The sequence below is a fragment of the Geotrypetes seraphini genome, chromosome 16, assembly GCF_902459505.1.
Source record: "Geotrypetes seraphini chromosome 16, aGeoSer1.1, whole genome shotgun sequence".
Classification (NCBI taxonomy): Eukaryota; Metazoa; Chordata; class Amphibia; order Gymnophiona; family Dermophiidae; genus Geotrypetes; species Geotrypetes seraphini.
Window position 1 is genome coordinate 36164703 of NC_047099.1, and position 20990 is coordinate 36185692.

The 20990-nt window shown below is 45.0% G+C and overlaps 1 protein-coding gene across 1 annotated transcript in view; it reads right to left on the reverse strand.

Moving 5' to 3' along the window:
- Positions 1 to 20990, reverse strand: part of ZNF687 (zinc finger protein 687) — a 35527-nt gene that overhangs the window by 8403 nt on the left and 6134 nt on the right. The window contains exons 2-4 of the mRNA XM_033924643.1: positions 1684 to 3882; positions 792 to 970; positions 382 to 558 (exon numbers count right to left, since the gene is read on the reverse strand). Of these exons, the coding sequence (XP_033780534.1) occupies positions 382 to 558; positions 792 to 970; positions 1684 to 3861 (2534 nt within the window). The 5' untranslated portion in view covers positions 3862 to 3882. The remainder of the gene's footprint in view (positions 1 to 381; positions 559 to 791; positions 971 to 1683; positions 3883 to 20990) is intronic.

Here is a 20990-nt window from a genome sequence, read left to right on the forward strand (position 1 = left end):
GTGTTTCCAGGCTTTGGTGGGATGTGATCAGGTTTTCAGGAGATATCCTGAAAACCTGAGCTAATGGCTCTCTTTTATATCCATTCACCCCTCAGCATTCCTGCTCTGAGAATCTCAGGCTAGGGTCCGTGGCCCAGGGCTCCTTCCACAGAATCCTGCCGTCTTGGGCATTACTCTGGCCACTAGGTGTCACTCTTGAGCGATGGCCATTGACTCCAAAAGCCAAAGACCTGAGTGGCAGATGAAAGCAAAGACTCTGCATATGGCAGTGTACAGCACTTACCACCCAAACCTGTGCTCCAACCTTCATTCCTTCCCTTGTTTTAATCAGATCACAGTAAAGAGCGAAAGAAGATAGGAAGGATTCCCATGAACACTCACTTGGACTGCTGGTTACTGAAGCCTGGGTGCTGGGTGTACACATGGCCGTGGGCACTGGGTGCAGATTTGAAAGCCATGGGGCAAATGGGACATTTATGGAACACCTCACAATGCGAAGCTTGGATATGAGATTTGATGGAATTCACTCCACCAAACACAACAGCACAACTTGGACACCTGGGAAGAGAGAGAGAGAAAGACAAGACACACACGGCATGAAAGGTAGAGCAGCTAGGAAGTGGGGGGTCAGTGAAACACACTAAGGAAAATTATGGCCAAGGCTTTGCTCTGCCTCCCTTCCCCACCTTGATATCACACTGACTCTCACTACGGGTACTCACTCAGCAGTCTCTGCTTATCTGACACCCCTGTCAGAGCCAATCCAATCACAAGGCATTCCCTGTAGTTACCTATAACCAACCCTTCGGGAGAAGTGCAGACAGGCCTCTTTCAGGTGGCTTTGGAAGTTGGCCATGCGGAAAATGCCCCCGCATTCAGGACAGACATGAGGCGGACGGTGCTTGTGCATCCGATGGTGGGCGTTAAAACTGCAGCGATTAGGCATCATCATAGGACAGAGGGTACAGACCTGGGGGGCAAAGACAGCACAGAGACGCTAAGGAGCAATAACACAGCCATGTACATTCTCCAGCCATGCAAAGTGAAGCCTTTCACAACAGGCTATAAGCACTCGGAAGAGTGTCGGGTGCCCCTAGTGGGTTGTTATATTAAGGCAGTGTCTCGCAAACTTTTTCGAGCCGGGGCACACTAAACCTAGTGTCCCTGGCTTGAGGCACCCGACGTCAGCGCATGCGCAAAGGCCCTTCAAATGGGCCTTGAGCCGAGAGAAGGACCTGCGCTGGAGAGAAGAGATGTCGGCATCGGGAGATTGCTTACCAGACGTGTCTCTCTTCACGAGAGGCACGTCCTGTAGACAGTCATCCGGAGCCTCTCCTCTTCCCCAGTGTACTGCTTATTCAAGAGCCTCACACGGCCATGAATTCAGTGCTGTCTTCCCTGGAACTGACTAGGCCAAGAACCTCGGAACATTTCACGTTAAGGGCCTTGGCTCCCCGTGCCACTCCACAGCTGGTGGATTTTGAGGGCCCCCACCCATATTTATGCCCGAAGCCCTGGGATGTTCCCGATCTAATTCAGGCAAACTCATCTGAAAGACCACAGTGACCATTGAGAATGAAACCTGGAGCTTGCCGTGGCCTCAGCAGGAGCTGCAGGCTGCATATACTGGACACAGAAAGACAGCCCGCTCGCCTCAGTGCAGGGACTCGAGTCTATACCTACTGTGCTCGCTACTGTTCCTGTTGCTCCCAGCAGCTGGAAGTGCGTTGCCAGTCCAGCTTTATTCTTGCACTGCTCCTTACACTCCTGGCATCGGAAGGTGGAGTAGTTTGACTGTTCACTGCCGCTACTTAGGGGAAGAATGGCAGAGTCCTGGCTCCCATTCGCCACTGTCACCGCATCTGTAGCTGGAGGGGCTATCTTTGCAGCAGGCAAAGCAGCCAGAGAGACTAAAGGAGTGATGTCTGGCTGGCCGATCATCTGATCTAGGGCGATGGGCCTCATGACCAGGTGGGAGCACTGCATGACCAGGCCTTTGTCCTTGTGCTCCCGGGCGTGGAGGAGCAGGCTGCACTTGTTGAAAAACACCAGCCGTTTGGTGCAGTGGTTGCAGGTCACCTCAATTCGCATGCTGCGCCGATCGTAATGCCGGGCCAGGCTCTTTTCCAGAGAGAAAGCGTCGCCACATTCCAGACAGCGGTAGCCAAAGAGCGGGAGGCTAAGGCGGGACTCGGCGGGAGGGCTCAGGTTCGGCTTGTAAGTTGGCAAGAGGTTCTTACTGTTAAGGATTTTGTTGAAGGCCTCCACTAAACTGGACTGCGTCCTGGAGATAACGGTCCCTGCAACAGCTGGCAGCGGCTTCTGCGCTGGCACCATGACCACAGTGGCGTTACTTTTAGGGCTGGCGATCGTGGTGCTGGTGGTAGTGCTGTTAGTCACGATAGTTACGCTTGTTCTGCTGACCGTCTTTGGAAGAGGTTGCGGCACCAGACTGATGATGCTCTTGGCCACCACCTGACTAGCTGGCAACACCACGGCCTTCTGCTGCGCCACACTGGCGGCCATCAGCATGGCACTGCTGGCGTTCTGGATGGTTGACACGGGCAATATGGTTCCTTTGATCTTGGCTCCGTTGCCCAACTGCAAGCTGACAATCTGAGGCCCTTCTACCTTTGGGGCATTTGAAAGGTCAGGTTTCTTCTGCGGAGTTGCTCCAGCATCCTCTTCCTGCTTCACTGCAGCAGTCACTGTGCCGGGATCACCGGCAGCTTCCGGAGGAGAAGTCGCTTCCGAATTTGCTCTGGAAGCCTCTGGATCAGGGTCCGTTGGAACTCTGGTCACAGTTCTTGTAATGCTGCCAGATGTCGTCTTAACGGTTTTAATGCGCACCTTAAGCGGGCACGACGAGCTATTACTGTTCTCATCCTCACTCTCACTGCATACACTGACTGGGCTGTCCGGAGGCTCCTCTTTCACTGCCTGCAGCTCTTTTGGGGGGTTGGTGCAAGACTCCTTTGGGGAAGCAGGGGGTCTCAGACTTGGTGTAGACTGGAATTCTTCCACTGGGCTCTTGGGAGAGCTTTTCACTTCAGGAAGGCTAGCAGTACTGGGCTCCTGGTTCTGATCTAACATAGGCCAAGACGACATTGGAGAACTAGGAGGAGAAGATGGCGTCGTTTCAGATTTTATGCATCTTTTAGGGCTCTCCCTGGGAGATGAACTCATGTCTGCTGGGCTGCTCACGAATTCCGGCTCTCTGGCATCCAATCTTCCTCTCTTTTCTAGAGAAGACCCGGCCAACTGTGCTCCACTGTCCAGGCCATCTTTACTGTCAAATTGCTGTGACAGCCCAGGAGAGAGGGCTCCTTTGCTTTCCTCTGTTGAATCCCCCGAGTCCACAGACTGAGGTGGGGACAGATTAAAAGCTGTAGGGGGTGGCACAAGCAGACATTTTTCTCTGGGCCTGCATATAGCCGGCTGGTCGATCAGATGGACTGCAGGTTCCTCAGCACTGAAGTGTGGGTAGACATCCAAGGATTTGCTTCCCTTCTCTTTGAGATTCCAGTTCTCTCTGGCGAGTGTTGGTGCTTCCACAGGCCGGGCGCAGGGAGGTTTTGCTGCATCCGCACTACTGAATCCATTCTGGAGTAAGCGGGCCCCCAGGCTGTGGCCGTCAGACTCATGTTGCTCGGGGCAGATGGTGTGCTTGACTATAACGCTGACTGTGGTGATATCAGCATGTGGGATGATGTGCTCTGATGACACAGGTTCTCCATGGGGCTGTTTGGCATGCCCGTCTGTTTCCTCGTGGCCTGGGGGCATGGCCTCATTGGTAACTATGTCAGGAATGTCAAAGGCTGCCAGGAGGTCGTCAAAGTCAGGGGTCTTCATATCACCCATGGTGAGCAGGACTGCCAGACCCTGGGAATCAAACAGAAAGACAAAAGCTTAAGTGACCAGCAAAAGAAAGCTTGCTTACTGATCAACAGACCTCTGCCATGCCAGCTTTCCCCATGGTCTGGGTCAAGTGCAAGAATACCAAACTTAGAAACCAGAGACATCCAAACCCACCGCAGCTCAAACTATGCACCCAAAATTCCCAAAATCTGGATACTAGGAGAAAGGACAGTGATATTACAAATGCAAAAACAGGCACTGCCCTCCTTGGAGCAACATCGTGATTTTTCTGAACTTCAGTGTGTGGTTTTGGAAAACTGCCTGCAACCAGTGAGAGATGTGCGGTTCGGTATTTGGAAAGTTTGCTGGGTCAGGTTCTCTTTTTCACCGGTGGGATTTCTTTTGGATAAATATGAGGTTTTCCACTTAAGACGCTCATTCTAATAAATTATTTGTTTGGAAGGCTGGCCTGTTGGCTAAAAAGGTCATTTGGGGGGTTTGGACTTTGTTGTTCCCCCACCCTCCTTTTGGGCTTGACATAATCGTCTTCATGCCCTTATGCATGATTCCTTTAGACAGAAACAATTTTTTCTTAAAATATGGAGAATTTAGCTATAGAAATATAATGGCAGATAAAGGCCAAATGGCCTATCCAGTCTGCCCACCCACAGTAACCATTATCTTTCTCTCTCCAAGAGATTCCACGTGTCTATCCCAGGCCTTTTTGAATTCGGACACGGTCTGTCTCCACCACTTCTTCTGGGAGACTGTTCCATGCATCTACCACCCTTTCTGTAAAAAAATATTTCCTTAGATCACTCTTAACTTCATCCTATGCCCTCTCATTCCAGAGCTTCCTTTCAAATGAGACTCGACTCGTGCGCATTTACGCCACATAGGTATTTAAACGTCTCTCCCACAGTTTCTCCAAAGTATACAGATTGAGATCTTTAAGTCTGTCCCCATATGCCTTATCACGAAGACCACACACCATTTTAGTAGCCTTCCTCTGGATAAACTCCATCCTTTTTATATCTTTTTGAAGGTGCGGCCTCCAAAATTGTACACAATATTCTAAATGAGGTCTCGTAGCTTTATTCTTAATTTTCTGTGAAGCCCTGAGTTGGGGAATGGGGTTTGGCTGCCACTGGGGGGGGGGGGGAGAGGGGAGCAATCCCTGTTTATTCTATGTCACCCTCCACTTTCCTTTTTTTCCCCCCTCTGTTTTTTTCGGTGGTGCTTTGGTAGATTCCTGATGGGTCTCCTTTTTGAAAAAAAATATTTGCTGTGACCATCTTGTGTACTTGTATTGTACTATTGTTTTGTGATGGTGGGGGGTAAACTCCTGTATTACTCAGTGATGACACCTACCATGTTCTTTTATTGTGCCTGTTTTATATCTGCGATATCAATAAAAAAAATTGTTGAATGGTAAAGTGGAATGGAAGTCTGCAGCTAATTGAACGCGAGTTTAGTATGGCTGAAGACACTGTTAAAAACAGTTTCATTCTTCGAATATCTGAATTCTTACAACATTTGAGTGGACTGTTTACCTGGATGCCGATTGCGGAACCTTTGATGAAATTCTGCAGATCGATTGATCAGTCGTCTTTGATAATGTGCTGGTTTTTGTCGTTGATCAGCTGATACGTTACGATGAGCGGGACTCGTTCTAAATAATTCTCTGCTAAGATTTAAACGGACAGTTTCCTTCAGTATAAGATCAATTGAAGCTGACTGGCGGAAGATTTGTGAGAAGTGGAAACAGTTTGTTATTTCTCTACCCATGGACTGATGAATTGCGGCACGAGGAGTGGTTGGTGCTAGTCTCTTCTTTTTTATACTGATCCTCCAGCGGCATCTGAACTGATGGGTTCCCGATTGCAAGGATGAAGACGAATCCCTGATGCACCGTGTGGTAAAACAGGGACTACCTCTCGGGTTGGTGGGACACGGCAGCGCACAAGAGAAGATTATGAAATTGATGGTCTGGCATATGTGGTCTTTGTCATAAGGCGTATGGAGACAGACTTAAAGATCTCAATCTGTATACTTTGGAGGAAAAGCGTGAGAGGGGAGATATGATAGAAACGTTTAAATACCTACGTGGCGTAAATGCGCAAGAGTCGAGTCCCTCTCATTTGAAAGGAACCTCTGGAATGAGAAGGCATAGGATGAAGTTAAGAGGTGATAGGCTCAGGAGTGATCCAAGGAAATATTTTTTTATAGAATAGTCTCCCAGGAGAGGTGGTAGAGACAGAGACTGAATTCAAGAAACCCTGGGATAGTCACTTGGGATCTCTCGGAGAGAGGAAGAGATAATGGTTACTGCGGATGGGCAGACTGGATGGGCCATTTGGCCTTTATCTGCCATCATGTTTCTATGTGTTATGAAACGTGCAGCTAAGCGTCCCCCCTGTTGCTTTCTTTTGTTCCCTGCTATAATATATTAACTGTGATCTCAACACTGTATTTTGAATTGAATTGTGTGACTATTATAATGGAACTGATTCAAAGAATATCCTTTGATGGGACTTGTGTTTGAATCAATTTTTATTGAGCAAACATAAACAGCGGTCAACAAAATGACCAATCCAAACAGAAAAAAACCAAATACTGAAGATACAGAGGCTCAAAATGTTTTGCTCAAAAACAAACCGGCGAAAACCCTCTACCACCACCCACCCCAACCCCCAGGAAGGGGGGGAAAGGAAGAAGACAAAGAGACAATGCTAGACAAAGAGGGAGAGAAGAAATCACTTGCATGTCACAAAGCTTCTAACAACTTAGTGAAAACTTCTAAGTTCAATATTCTGCTCTTCACAGCCGGAGAGAAGGAATTCCAAGTACGCCGAAAGCATTTGCCAGGCACAGAATCCAAAGTCTTTATTTGGATGCGTTCCATCTTAAGCAGGGCAATCAGGTGCAACCTCCACTGTTGTAGAATAGTCTTCTTGCCCATAAGTACTGCTCGAGGGGGTGGAAGATTGCAGGGTACATAAGAACATAAGATTTGCCGCTGCTGGGTCAGACAAGGGGTCCATCGTGCCCAGCAGTCCGTTCAAGCATGTGGCCCTTAGGTCAAAGACCAGTGCCCTATTTGAGTCTAGCTTTACCGGCAGGAACTTGTCTAACTTTGTCTTGAATCCCTGGAGGGTGTTTTCCCCTATAACAGCTTCTGGAAGAGCGTTCCAGATTTCTACCATTCTCTGGATGAAGAAGAACTTCCTTACGTTTGTATGGAATCTATCCCCTTTTAACTTTAGCAAGTGCCTTCTCATTCTCTTCACCTTGGAGAGGGTGAACAATCTCTCTTTCTCTACTAAATCAATTCCCTTCAATATCTTGAATGTTTCGATCATGTCCCTTAAGAACATAAGACTTGCCGCTGCTCACACGGCGGCCCTTAGGTCAAAGACCAGTGACCTATTTGAGTCTAGCCTTACCTGCGTATGTTCTGTTCCAGTAGGAACTTATCCAACCTTTTCTTGACTTCTTATTACAGCGCTGGATGGATGATGTGTATATGATATTTTACAAAGTGGAAGGTTTTTTTTTAATCCATGCAGATAAACCTGAGGTTTTTTCCTCCACTTTGTTATTTTTGCCGTTTTGGCTTGGCTTTTTTTGTCTTGTTAGGATAGGCTTATGAGAGGGGTTTTGGTGATTATACGGAGAATGTAGTGTGAGGGATTTATTGATTTCAACTACCCCAATATTGATTGGGTAAATGTAACATTAGGGTATGCTAGGGAGTTAAAATTATGGCGCAGCAGATTCAGGATCCGACAAGAGGTGAAGCAATTCTAGACCTAATCCTTAGTGGAGTGCATGATTTGGTGAAGGAGGTAATGGTGCTGGGGCCACTTGAGAACAGTGATCATAACATTTGATATAATCCTTGCAATAAGTTCACACAGGAAATCCAATACAACATTTAACTTAAAAACAAGATTATGGTAAAAAAGAAAGTTAGAGGAGCAGCTGCAAAGGTCCAAAATATACATAAGGCTTGGATGTTATCTAAAAATACCATCCTGGAAGGCCAGCCTACAACATATATTCCATGTATTAAAAAGGAGGAAAGAAGACCAAACGGCAGTCGGCGTGGTTAACGAGTGAGGTGAAGGAATCCTTCAGAAAGTGGCAGAAGGATCCGACTGAAATCAATTGTAAAAACCACAAGGCGCTAATAAGGAAGGCGAAGAGAGACCTTGAAAAGAAGGAAAAGCAAGAAGCCACGAAGAGAATCAGTTTGACCACTAGATAAAAGGGGCTCTCTCAGGAAAGACAAGGCCATAGCAGAGAATTCAATTAATTCTTTGCCTCGGTCTTCACCGAGGAAGATGTGGGGAGGAGTTACCGGTGGCAGAAATGGTATTCAATTTTGATGAACCAGAGAAACTCAAACAAATTTCTGTAACACTGGAAGATGGAATGGGTCAATCTGACAAACTGAACATTAGCAAATTACCCGGACCAGACAGTATACTTCCCAGAGTACTGATAACATTGTAATACTTGTTAATAATTTGTCATTTTTCTTTAAAATCCAGCATAGTACCGGAAGACTGGAGGGTGGCCAACATGACACAAATTTTTTAAAGTGTTCCAGAGGTGATCTGGATAATTATAGACCGGCAAGTCTGACGTCGATGCCGGGCAAAATGGTAGAAACTATTATAAAGAACAAAACGACAGAACATATACATAAGCATGTAGAGAATAGCCTGCTTATCCTGGGATAATCCAAGTTTTTGATTTGTAACCTAGAACCCCCAAAACTCCCCCCTAACCCAACACCCCCCCCCCCCCAAGTGTAACACTGATAATGGGATTCCTTTCCATGAATAGTGTGAGCTGCAAACTCTCATAAAAAACATAGTAACATAGTAGATGATGGCAGATAAAGACCCGAATGCCCAACCTGATTCAATTTAATTTTTTTTTTCTTCTTCTTAGCTATTTCTGAGCAAGAATCTAAAGCTCTGCCCGGTACTGTTCTTAGGTTCCAACTACTGAAGTCTTCGTCAAAGTTCACTCCAGCCCATCTACACCCTCTCAGCCATTGAAGCTCTCCCCAGCCCATCCTCCACCAAATAGGCCTTAGAAAAACCCCCCAACATAAAATCAGTTCCAGACCCCCCCATCCAACAACATAAGTTAAGAGTTAAGAAGGAGACTTCTCGTCCTCTGGGGTAGGGAGTCCCAATACACCTCCCAGATATCCTGAAATTTTGCCCAGCCACACACCGCCCTCCCAGACACAGCTCTACGCTCGAGCAGAGCTAGTTCAAATAGAAACTCTTTCCATTGACCCAGAGAGGGGATAGCAGAAACTCGCCAATATACCAGCCAACAAACAGCAGCACCTTAAGACACCAAAAGTCGGTGACCGCCAGGCAAGGCACTCAGATCACTTTCCACATAAAGAGAAAGGTGGAGGGAGCATGCAGGCAAGAAGGGCAGCAAGGACACGAGAAAAATCCATACCCGAGACCAGAAAAGTTGTATCTTAGGGGGCACGTCCAATGGCCTATTATTTTATATTCTATGTGAAGGCCTTCCAAGATCAGTAACAAAGATTTCAACTAAATACTTACTTGGCATAAATGAACATAAGCGAGTCTCTTTAAATTGAAAGGAAACTCTGGAATGAGGAGACATGGGATGAAGATGTTGGATAGAGAATGACATGGGGGCAAAATTTTTCTTGTTCCCGCAGGAATTCATTTTCCCATCCCGTTCTTTTCCTGTCTCTGCCCCATTCCTGCCCAGCTCTGTCCCCATCTGCACAAGCCTCAATTAAAATCATAAGTGTTCGAGGCTTGTGTGGTTAAGGCAGAGCTTACAGGAATGGAACAGCAACAGCGATAAAACTCACGGGGGCGGGGAAATTGAGTTCCTGCGGGGACGGGAACACATTTGTCCCCGTGTCATTCTCTAATGGTGGACACAAAAAAAAAAAGTATTTGAAATCAAGAAAGCTTGGGACAAGTTCATAGCTAGAAAAATGAAGCAGATAAAGGCAAAAAAAGACTGAGGATCTTCTTATGACCCTTGGTATCATTCCATATCAAACCTAATAAATGAGATACCCCACTGCCCATCTCTAATTTACATAAAAGCCCTTTATATCATTGAGCTATGCCCTATTTTGAAATCCATTGAGAACTGGGTCATAAAAAGGAAAGATAACTATTTAAAACAAGCAAAAATGCTTTCTGTTTTAGGGGAGTGTTGAGCATCTCTTGATTCCCATAACATGACTATGTGAAATGTATTCCTCCAATGCCAAAAGAGGGTGGATTATCTTGCAACCAATTCACTCAATATATGCTTTGCTAAAGAATAACTTAACGCCTTTACCTAAGACCCTGTAATGCTGAGAATAATTAAATGACCCAATGGATTTAAAACCAGGTCTTCTACTTTTTTTCAAGTTTCTTTATTATTTGATTAACACCTATTCCAAATTCTAGGCGATGTACAAATTGGTAAAATAAATTGTCTAAAATATACATAAAATAGACCATATAATTAACAAGGGGATAAATCACAAAATGAACTAATTAAAATAAGACAAGAATACAATAGGACAGGTGGGATAGAAATACAATCTTAGATAGGAAAGAATCAACAATCAAAGGTAAAACACAACAGGAATCGAAGGACAAATAAATAGATAAAAATAAAAGTAGACAAAAGAGCAATTGACGAAAGAGCAAATTAACACTTCAATTAAGTATTGAACGCATCTTTAAAAAGAAAGCTCTTAAGTTGGCTCTTAAATTTTTCCAAATTCTTCTCCTCTCTTAGGTATAGTGGGAGTGAATTCCAGGTCTGAGGTGGAGATTGGGTAGAGATGGGCGGGGTCTGGTCTACCTAATAAGTTCCTCAGATACCTATTAATTTGTATCCGTGTTACAATGCCAAAAAGCATGAGTAAAGATGAGATCATAGAGATGACACTTAAGACACTGAGGTGGGAGCAAAACCTGCTTTACGAGTTTGTATTTGGGGGAAAAAATAGGTAAGATACGATATTGGCACTTCCGTAACTCTCTGCACAAGATACGATACCCAGAATCTGTAAGATTAATCTAATCATACTATGTTCCCTCAAAAGATCACCCAATTCTCCACTCCAGGACTCCAGTATGGGGCATATTTCTTTCCAGGCAGATAATTACTACAAGCCTTATGAAAGCAAGAGAGCATCTCCTTCCAACAACTTTACTATCTTATCTCAGACATAATCAGACAACCCTTCTAAATCCAACCAGGAAATGGTCGGTAGGGAAAAAAATCCCAATGTCTACGCAACTCGTCAAATAATGTACAGCAGAATTCCTGTTAATCAGTCCTTGACCAACCGGCACTCTCAAACAGGCCAAAAAAAAAATTGTTCTCTCTCCAGCCGCTAGTCCTGACTGACAACCCCCTTCCTCTTCAGTCCCAGAAGCAGCAGGATTCCTTACACTGAGAGGTGCTTTCCACCCCCTATCATGCAACAAAAATGTAGCTGTAATGGTTGAAAATATGCCCGATTATTGGGCATTCCTAAACCTCCCCAAAATACCTACTGTCGTTTCAATTTAGATTTTTTTTTTACCTGCTTATTTACCCAGAAAAATCATATTTGTCTGGCTTTTAACACACATTTACTGAACAAATGTGTTTTTAAGGCTCTCCTAAAAAAAATGTATAATTCTTCACAAAATTACATGAGCTGGAAAGCTTTTCCATGATGTTGCGGCTTGAGAAGCAAAAGTAGCAGTAAACATGCTTACATATTTCTTTCTTCTCACTTCTGGAAATCTAAATGGAGATCTCGGTCTTAAATAGTGGAGACCATCCACGGAAAAACATACAGCCTGTTTTACAAAGCCACGTGGCAACAGCCCCGAAGCCCTTTAAATCTCTATGGGCTCCGGGGCCGTTACCGTGTGGCTTTGTAAAACAGGCCCATAGTAAGGAAGTCATATAAAATCGGTGCTTCTCCATGATAGATTTTAAACAACAAGCAGAAAAACTCAAACCGTATTCTGGCCTCAACAGGAAGCCAATGTAGCTTCATCAAATAAGGTGAAATTTTATCTCCCTTCGTTAAACCCCCAAATCAGCCTAATTTGCAGTATTGTGTAACGTCTGTATCCTACACAATATTGATTTTGAACAATTCAGATAAATAACATTACAATAGTCTACCACTGATAGAAACAACGATTGCAGTAATAATCGAAAATGATGTTGATCAAAAAACTTTCTAATTCTCCTAAGGTCTCCCATTTTTTTTTATTGTGGGTGGCCGAGAGACATTGTTGGTCACCAATAAAAACTGTTTCTAAGTAGACAGAGCGGGGCATGGGACTGGCGCCTCTATAGGAGCTCAATCAGAGACACTAAATGGTGTTGGAGCGCCAACGCAGCGACTCTCAACCTTTTTTTCACTTGGGACCCATGATGCTCACACACCCCGCATACATGACACAGCGACAGAAGGGTGCAGATGAAAATAAGACATGGAAGTCACCCTACAAAAGAATATTGCATCCCACTGGGCTCTAAAGCGGCAAGAAACAAGAAGGCAACCAGTCTCCCAACGCCAAACCAGCAGAAGAGCAATGGGAGGAGGAGGACGCTCTTGAGAAACCTCAAATACAATTCAGATAGTTGTTTAGACCAGAGTTTTTCAACCTTTTTACACCCATGGACCAGCAGAAATAAAAGAATTATTCTGTGGACCAGCTTCGGTCAGTGGACCGGCGGTTGAAGAACATTGGGCTAAGTCGTGGGCCAGACCCCGCCCATCTCTACCCAATCTCCACCCCAGACCCCGCCCCCATAACAGTACTAATTGTAACACTATTTTTTCATTCATTTTTCAAAGATACACAATATAATCTTATTAACAACACATAATGGTTAACCACAAAATTAAACTACACAAAGCACATTGACAGCAGATGTAAATTCTCAAAATTGACATAGTTCAATCACTAAATTCAAAAATAAAATCATTCCCCCTACCTTTGTTGTTTTCCTCCCTCCATGCTATGCCTTACTTTGTGGCCTGCTCCCGCCTGGCCATTTTATGCCGTTATCTTCAGGCCGGCTCCCTCTTCCTCACTGATGCAGTGCACAAAGCAGCAGCTCCTTGCGCATCCCGTGCCTCATCTGGAAGCCTTCCCTCTGACGTTGCAACGTTAGAGAGAAGGCTTCCGGTTCAGGCGCAGGATGCCCTTAGGAGCCACTGCCCGTGGCTTTGTGCACTGAATCAGTGAGGAAGAGGGAGCTGGCTCGAAGATAACGCCGCATCGATCGCACCGTGGACCGGCCGTTGAAGAACACTGTTTTGGGCCTGATGCACGTGCTGGCCCTGTGGACTGGCAGGAAATTTCTGTGGACCGGCACTGGTCCACGGACCGGTGGTTGAAGAACACTGGTTTAGACGATTCAAAGCTGTGGACAGGAATTAATATTTGGCTGAATTTTATTTCCTTTTGGACGTGATTATATGGAGCTGAATAGCTCCTCCGTACGTGTACTTATTACTTTACTGATAAAATAAAAAAAACATGAATTATCTTAACACTTGAGGGGTTAAAAATGTGCCCAAGTGTCTACAGTTGCAGCAGAACCTGAGACTGAGGGAGAGAGTTTGCTTGTATTTCACAGGTCAGGTAAAATTTATGATGTAACCCTGGAGAGGGTAAAACATAGCCAACACCTACTACACAAACAGAACATACGAGAGACCTACAGATCGCTGCAAAGAAGCCAACTCAGTCACATGCAAAGCAGACAGGCCCTCACCACTGAACGAGAGGCAAAGTTAAATTAGGAACCCCCCAAAACTCAAATCTGGCATATACTGCAACGCTGGAGAAATAAGAACATTTCCTCTTATATGGAACTTAATACAAACGACATCTTCAACGTACATTTCCCAAATTAACATATTTCGGTTAATAAATTCAAATCATTTATAAATACAGTCAAACCTTGGTTTGCGAGCTTAATTCGTTCCAGAAGCATGCTTGTAATCCAAAGCACTCGTATATCAAAGTGAATTTCCCCATCGGAAATAATGGAAACTCAACACGATTCGTTCCACAACCCAAAACTTTAGTACAAAATACTCTACGTACTCGTATTGCAAGACCTTGCTCGTTTAGAACAGTCACTAACGACACTCTTCCAGCGTCAGAGAGAGAGAAGATCCATCGGCTCAGTTGTGAGGTACACTTGTATTGAATTTAATCAAATGTTTTGCTTGTCTTGCAATCCAAGCACCAGTCCCAGAAGAGAACCTTGTAGCACTCTACTATTCACCTTCCTCCATTGAGAAAAATGGCCGTTTCCCCCTACCTTCTCTTTTCTTCCCAATAACCAATTAAGAATCCACAACAAAACATTGCTTTCTATCCAATGACTTTTTAATTTTTTCAGGAATTTTTCATAAGAAACTTTATCAAAATCTTTCTGAAAATCTAGGTTCACTCCATTAACTGGCTCATCTTTATCCACATGTTTATTCACGCCTTCAAAGAAACAAAGCAAACTGGTGAGGCAAGACTTCCCATGGCTGAACCCATGTTGACTGTCTGTGCGTTCCCTAGGCCAGTGTTCTTCAACCTTTTGACACTTATGGACTGGCGGAAATAGAAGAATTATTTTGTGGACCGGCACCGGTTGGCAGACCGGCGGTTGAAGAACACTGGGCTAAGTTGTGGGCCAGACCCCGCCCATCTCTGCCCCAGACTCCCCCCCCCATAATAATACTATTTGTAACACCATTTTTTCCGTTTATTCTCCAACCTATTGACAACAACCCCAGACTACAAGATGTTCAGAAAGCAAATAAAAGCTATACTCTTCAAGAAATCCCTTAATAAAGCTTAATACCATGATAAAGCTTAAGCCCCCTCTTACCATCCCCTCCCTAACCCCAGATCCTACTTTTCCCTCTCTTGGAAACCTTCTCTGATCTAACGTCGTAACCCTTCTTCCATAACTCTTTTTGTAATCCGCTTTGAACCGAAAGGTAATGGCGGAATAGAAATCTGTAATGTAATGTAATATACACACACACACAATATAATCTTATTAACAACACATAATGGTTAACCACAAAATTTAACTACACAAAGCACACTGTATGTTTCTCAACATTCATTCCTACTAGAAAACAGATAGCCCCAAGCAAATACAGGACCAAAAACAAAAAGTACTAATATATAGAAACAAAACCCTAAGATTCAAGACTCTGCATGCAGTACAACCCCAGAGGAAAAGAAACAAATGCATTTCTTCCTGAACAATGCAAAATACAGACAGCAGATGTAAATTTGCAGAAGTGACACAATTCAATCATTAAATTTAAAACTAAAATCATTCCCACCTTTGTTGTCTCCCTCCCTCCATGCTGTGCCTTACCTTCTGCCCTGCTCCTGCCTGCCATTTTATGCTGCCCCCGGAGTTATCTTCGGGCCAGCTCCCTCTTCCTCAGTGCTGCAGTGCACAAAGCCGCAGGCAGCGGCTCCTCGCGTGTCCCGCACCTCATCCCTCTGACGCTGCGACATCAGAGAGAAGGATTCCAGTTCAGGCGCAGGACGCACGTAGGAGCCGCTGCCCGTGGCTTTGTGCACAGCAGCACCGAGGAAGAGGGAGCCGGCCCGAAGATAACGCCGCATTGATCGCACCGCGGACTGGCGGCTGAAGAACATAGTCTCGGGCCCGATGCACATGCTGGCCCTGTGAACAGGCAGGAAATTTCTGCAGACCGACACCGATCCACGGACCAGCGGTTGAAGAACACTGCCCTAAGCTAGGGTACTGAAAGAACTCAAAACATGAAATTACTGATCTGCTGTTAGGGATCTGTAACTTGTCATTAGTTATACAGAAGGTGGCCAATTAACATCAATTTTTTTTAAAATATATTTTATTTTGCATTTTACAAAAAGAAACCAAAACAGCATATATTCCAACAAGCAAACAACACAGTAAGAATGTTACAACAGTACAAAAACATCCATATCCCACCTTCCCCAAAATAGAGATCCCCCCCCTCTACAATATTACCCAGAAAAGCATACAGATAAGCATATAAAGGAAAAATGATACAACTGCAAAGAATACCTGAAAAAGATAAAGAGGCAGATTCTCGCCATTGTAAAGAAATGTCCCACATCTTATGAAAAGATTGTAATCGACAATATTTAACATTAGACAAACAAAATCCAATTTCCTCAGCAAATGAGTTAAGGAAGGTGCATAATTCTTCTTCCAGTGGGAAGCAATTTACCAAAATTAGCAAGCCAGAGCGTGGCGGTCTTTAGACACATGTGGGGGCCTCTAGTGGATAAGGTGGTACGTAGAAAGTCACCTAGCCCCAAACCTACAAATGTAACAGGATTCCATGTGGGAGAGGGGAGATGCGATAGAGGCATTTAAATAGGTATGAGGCAACTCCAGGGAGAACATAAGAATTGCCAACGGATCAGACCCTAGGTTCATCAAGTCCGGCGATCCGCACACGCGGAGGCCCCGCCAGGTGTACCCTGGCATAGATTTAGTTCCCATATCACCCTATGCTTCTCATAAGGAGATGTGCATCTAGTTTACCCTTAAATCCTAGAATGGTGGATTCCGCAACCACCTCCTCCGGGAGAGCATTCCAGGCGTCCACCACCCGCTGCGTGAAACTGAACTTCCTGATATTTGTCCTGGATTTGTCCCCCCCCCTCAGGGAGAGAGGGCATGGGATGAAGTTAAAAGTAATCTAAGGAAATACCGTTTTACTGAAAGGGTGGTAGATGCATGGAAGAGTCCCCCAGTAGAGGTGGTGGAGACAAAGACTGTGTCTGAATTCAAGACAGCCTGGGACAGGGAGAGGCGATGGTGGATGCTGTGGATTTCTGTCAAATGAAGTACGGAATTTGAATTTTGTATTCCATATTTCCTGTTTGTAGTGTTGTTATGACAATGATTGTGACCCACTTTGGGAAAGGCGGGATACAAATAAATAGACTATCTGTTTCTATGGGTGGAGGGCAATAGAAGTAGCTAAGAAATCTGTAAGGGGGAGGGAGCAAATGTCCCCTCTTCCTCCCTCCCCCCATACCCATGTCCCTGGATTATGTCCATCTTGTCAGGGTATGTACCGTATAAAAACCAGACCCACAATATATTGCTAGCATCAGTGGAACAGTACATGCATGGTTCAGAACCTATCAGAGAGGCAACAGGCACTGTGCCGAGCAGGAGCGCGGGAAGATCGCTCCTGCTCGGTTCACCACTGGGCCACCAGGGAATTAAAAGGTATGCGGGGGAGGTAGGAGGGAGGTAAAAGTTGTAACAGTCGCCGGGAGAGAAGGCGGGAGGGATCCCTCCTGTTCCGACCCACCCCGAGACAGCCAGGGAATTCAAAAGATGCATGGAGGAGGGGACAGAAGAGTTTTTAGAGTCAGCCGGGAAAAGAGGTGGGAGGGATCCCTCTTGCCCCGGCCCACTGCAGGACCACCAGGTCTTGCAGCAGGCCCAGGGAGGCCTGCAAGGCATTGGGAGGGACAGGGGACAGGGTGCAGAGCCTGACAAGGCAGGAAAGGGGGGGGGGGGTGCAGAGCCTGGCAGGGCACTGGAATATTAAGCCCGGGCTTATATTTTGGGGGAAAAGGGTTACCTCCGCTTATATTCGTACTGACCTGTCTAACATCAATTGAAGAATGGGTTAAGAACAACAAACTTTGCCTGAATCCAAGTAGGCCTCTCACACAAGCGGGCACATACCTGATATCAAAATCTCTTGGGGGGAAATAGAACTCCCCCCTCAAATCACAAGGCAGGAACCTTGGAATACAGCTAGATTCAAATATTACTCTAATCCCCTAAATCCAAGCAACCTTCAAGAGCTGCTTCTATCATCTGCGATAACTACGCAGCCTCTCTCCTTACATTGTAAGGGTAAATCATATCTGGTCTGAATGCAAAGGATTTGCACCATGTCCAATTGATTCAGAAGGCTGTAAGTGACATGACCAAAACCTTCACTGGCTACCAGTAACCACATAGGGCAAAATTTTTAAAAAACTCTTTGTCTTTATAAAGATCTGGGGGCCATTAGAGAATTATTGTAATGAATGAACATCGTTTTCCTTTCTGATGGATACGTGTATTTTATTGGGGGGAGGAGGGGAAATTGGATGATTAATATTTTTATTTAATGATTGGATTTCTGTTGAAGAATTGTTGGGTGGGGGGGAAAAGGGTTATAATTTCTACTTTAATGGATTATATGTATAAGAATGTCAAGTGCTGTATATTTTATTAGTAGTGTAATGTTTTAATATTAATCACTTGTTTGTCAGTTTTAAAATGAATAAAGATTTTAAAAAAACCAAACCCAAAAAAACTCTTTGTCTGATCTTCAAGGCCCTAAAAGGAAATGGCCCAGGATCTCCCTCTACACACCCGTCAAGCTCTCTAAGGTCTTCCCAATATATATATATATTGCTGTATACCATCTTGAGCGCACTCCTTCAAAAAAAGTGGTAGCGATAAATAAATAAAATCCTCTTTTGTGAAGAACTGGCCTTAGGAGTTTAATTTTAATGTACAAAGGCAAGCAGGTTTCCGTTTCAAGGTCAGATATATCGCACATTATCGAGTGAAACCGTCCTGACTCAACACTACAAGCAAAGCTGCACAGGAAGCCCTGCGAGGAAGCATAGCCAGGATCAAGCTGCCCCTAAGAAGGAACGACAACTCGACAGAGCTAGGCCAATAAATCTTCGCACTGACCTTCGGAGTGGAGCTTCAGTCCTACCTCCCCCCAGCCCCGGTGCACTCATAGGAGAGTGTCGGGGGGCTGCTTTAACACTTTCAACTCTCTGCTTGAAGAAGCTTGAAATAAAAGGATGTGGTTAAGAGTCAATTTGGCAGTTTTTCAAGAATTCAGATGCTCAATGCATCTTCCAAAGGGAAAGAAGCCATTCTCTTTCCTATCCTGATTTGCAGGAAAAGAGCAAGCTCTGAGAATTTCAGATCACACACAGATGGACTTTTCACCCTGTCTTTCGAGAAGACAGAATTGAAACTGGTTGCTTGTGGGCTTGGCAGCTCAGTTCTGCAAAGTGGACAAGGGGGTGTTGTGACTGGAGTAACAGAGCTACAGAGCTATGTACGAGGTCAGCAAGGTGGCATTCCAGTTCAGAAGCCCACTTCTTGTGCTGTGATGCCTCTTTCCTTATCTGGGCGACACAGACTGTGGAACAGACAGGCCCGTGATCCTGCCTGGTAGTGCTAATTGCTACTTTGCTTCCCAGCTCTCTGGAGTGTGTCAGGCTCAGCCTAATGTTAAACGCTGTACAAAGTCATAAGAATAGCCTTACTGGGTCAGACCAATGGCCCATGAAGCCCAGTAGCCCGTTCTCACAGTGGCCAATCCAGGTCCCTAGTACCTGGCCAGAACCCAAAGAGTAGCAACATTCCATGCTACCGATCCAGGGCAAGCAGTGGCTTTCCCCCATGTCTTTCTCATTAACAGACTATGGACTTTTCCTCCAGGAATTTGTCCAAACCTTTCTTAAAACCAGCTACACTAAAGAGTCTTGGGAATCATTTAGTTGTGTTGTACACTATGTTACCTTGAGTTTTGCCTTGTTCCTGTATGCAAAAATTTAATAAAATATATTGGGAAAAAAAACAACCCATCTACACTATCCACTCTTACTACAACCTCTGGCAATGAGTTCCAGAGCTTAACTATTCTCCGAGTGAAAAAATATTTCCTCCTATTGGTTTTAAAAGTATTTCCCTGTAACTTCATCGAGTGTCCCCTAGTCTTTGTCATTTTTGACCGAGTGAAAAATCGATCCATTTGTACCCGTTCTACTCCGCTCAGGATTTTGTAGACTCCAATCCTATCTCCCCTCAGCCGTCTCTTTTCCAAGCTGAAGAGCCTTACGCACCCTACTGCAGACAAGGAGCAACTGCAGGCAACTTGGGTAGCACTCAAAACCTTGCTGCATCAAAGGACACAGAAGTCCATACCCCAACTATAGAGATATGGAGACTAAAGAGGTACATTACTGGCCAAGTTGGTTTCAGCTACAGAGGACTGTAGACCTGTGTTACGCTTGAAACAAGAGACTAGACAGGACAGCACAGATGACCAACAGATCTGTAATTTGTTTCAAGACTATTATAGGAAGCTGTATGGGCTTAGAAGGCTCCAAGTATTTGGTCAATGTGTCAGCCATTGATCTGCAAAAACGTAATGCTCCTCTTACTTTGGAGGAAGCTATAGCTCAGAGTGCATTGCTCAAAGCTCCGGGCACTGATGGATTCAGAGACAAATTTGATAAATTACTCTGAAATCACTCCATCGTTAGTAAAAATGTTCAGTCGCTGCTTGCCAGCAAGTCTCAATGTGGCCAGGACAGTAGTATTCTCTAAACCAGGCCGGGACCTAGTGCTCCCAAGTTCTTATACACCCATCTTGCTCTTGAATTACGAGACAAAGCTTCTAGCTAAAGTGATGGCGAACTATCTAGCAAAAACTTTTCCCTCTTTAATCCATGAATCTCAGGTGGGCTTCATGTGGGGAATGTATATTGTTAAAAACATAAATGTCTTTGCAGTAGGTGGCCAGAGAGAGAAGCCTTTTCTTTCAGTGAGCCTTTGATAGGGTAAGATGGGATTTTCCTTTTTGCAGTCTTATAAATCTGAGGGTTATTTTGTGCAAGGAATCCAGACATTTTACCCAGTCCCCAAGGCTTATCTTTGGGAGAATGGCTGTACGTCAGAACTATGGGACCCCGTCTGTCTCGGTGGGCTCACAACTTATCTAATGTACCTGGGGCAATGGGGGGATTAAGTGATCTGACCAGCGTCAAAAGGAGCAGCGGGGGTTTGAACCCACAACCTCAGGGTGCCGAGGCTGTAGCTTTAACCACTGTGCCACACTCTCCCCTCTTTATTTGGACATTAGACCTGTTGCTGAGAGATATAGATGCTAATCCTGAAATTTTAGGGAGGGAAACTAGGAGACCAAGAGCTCAAGATAGCCATCTTTGCGGATGACTTAGTGATACATCTGCAAGGCCCATGCCCATCTCTAAAGA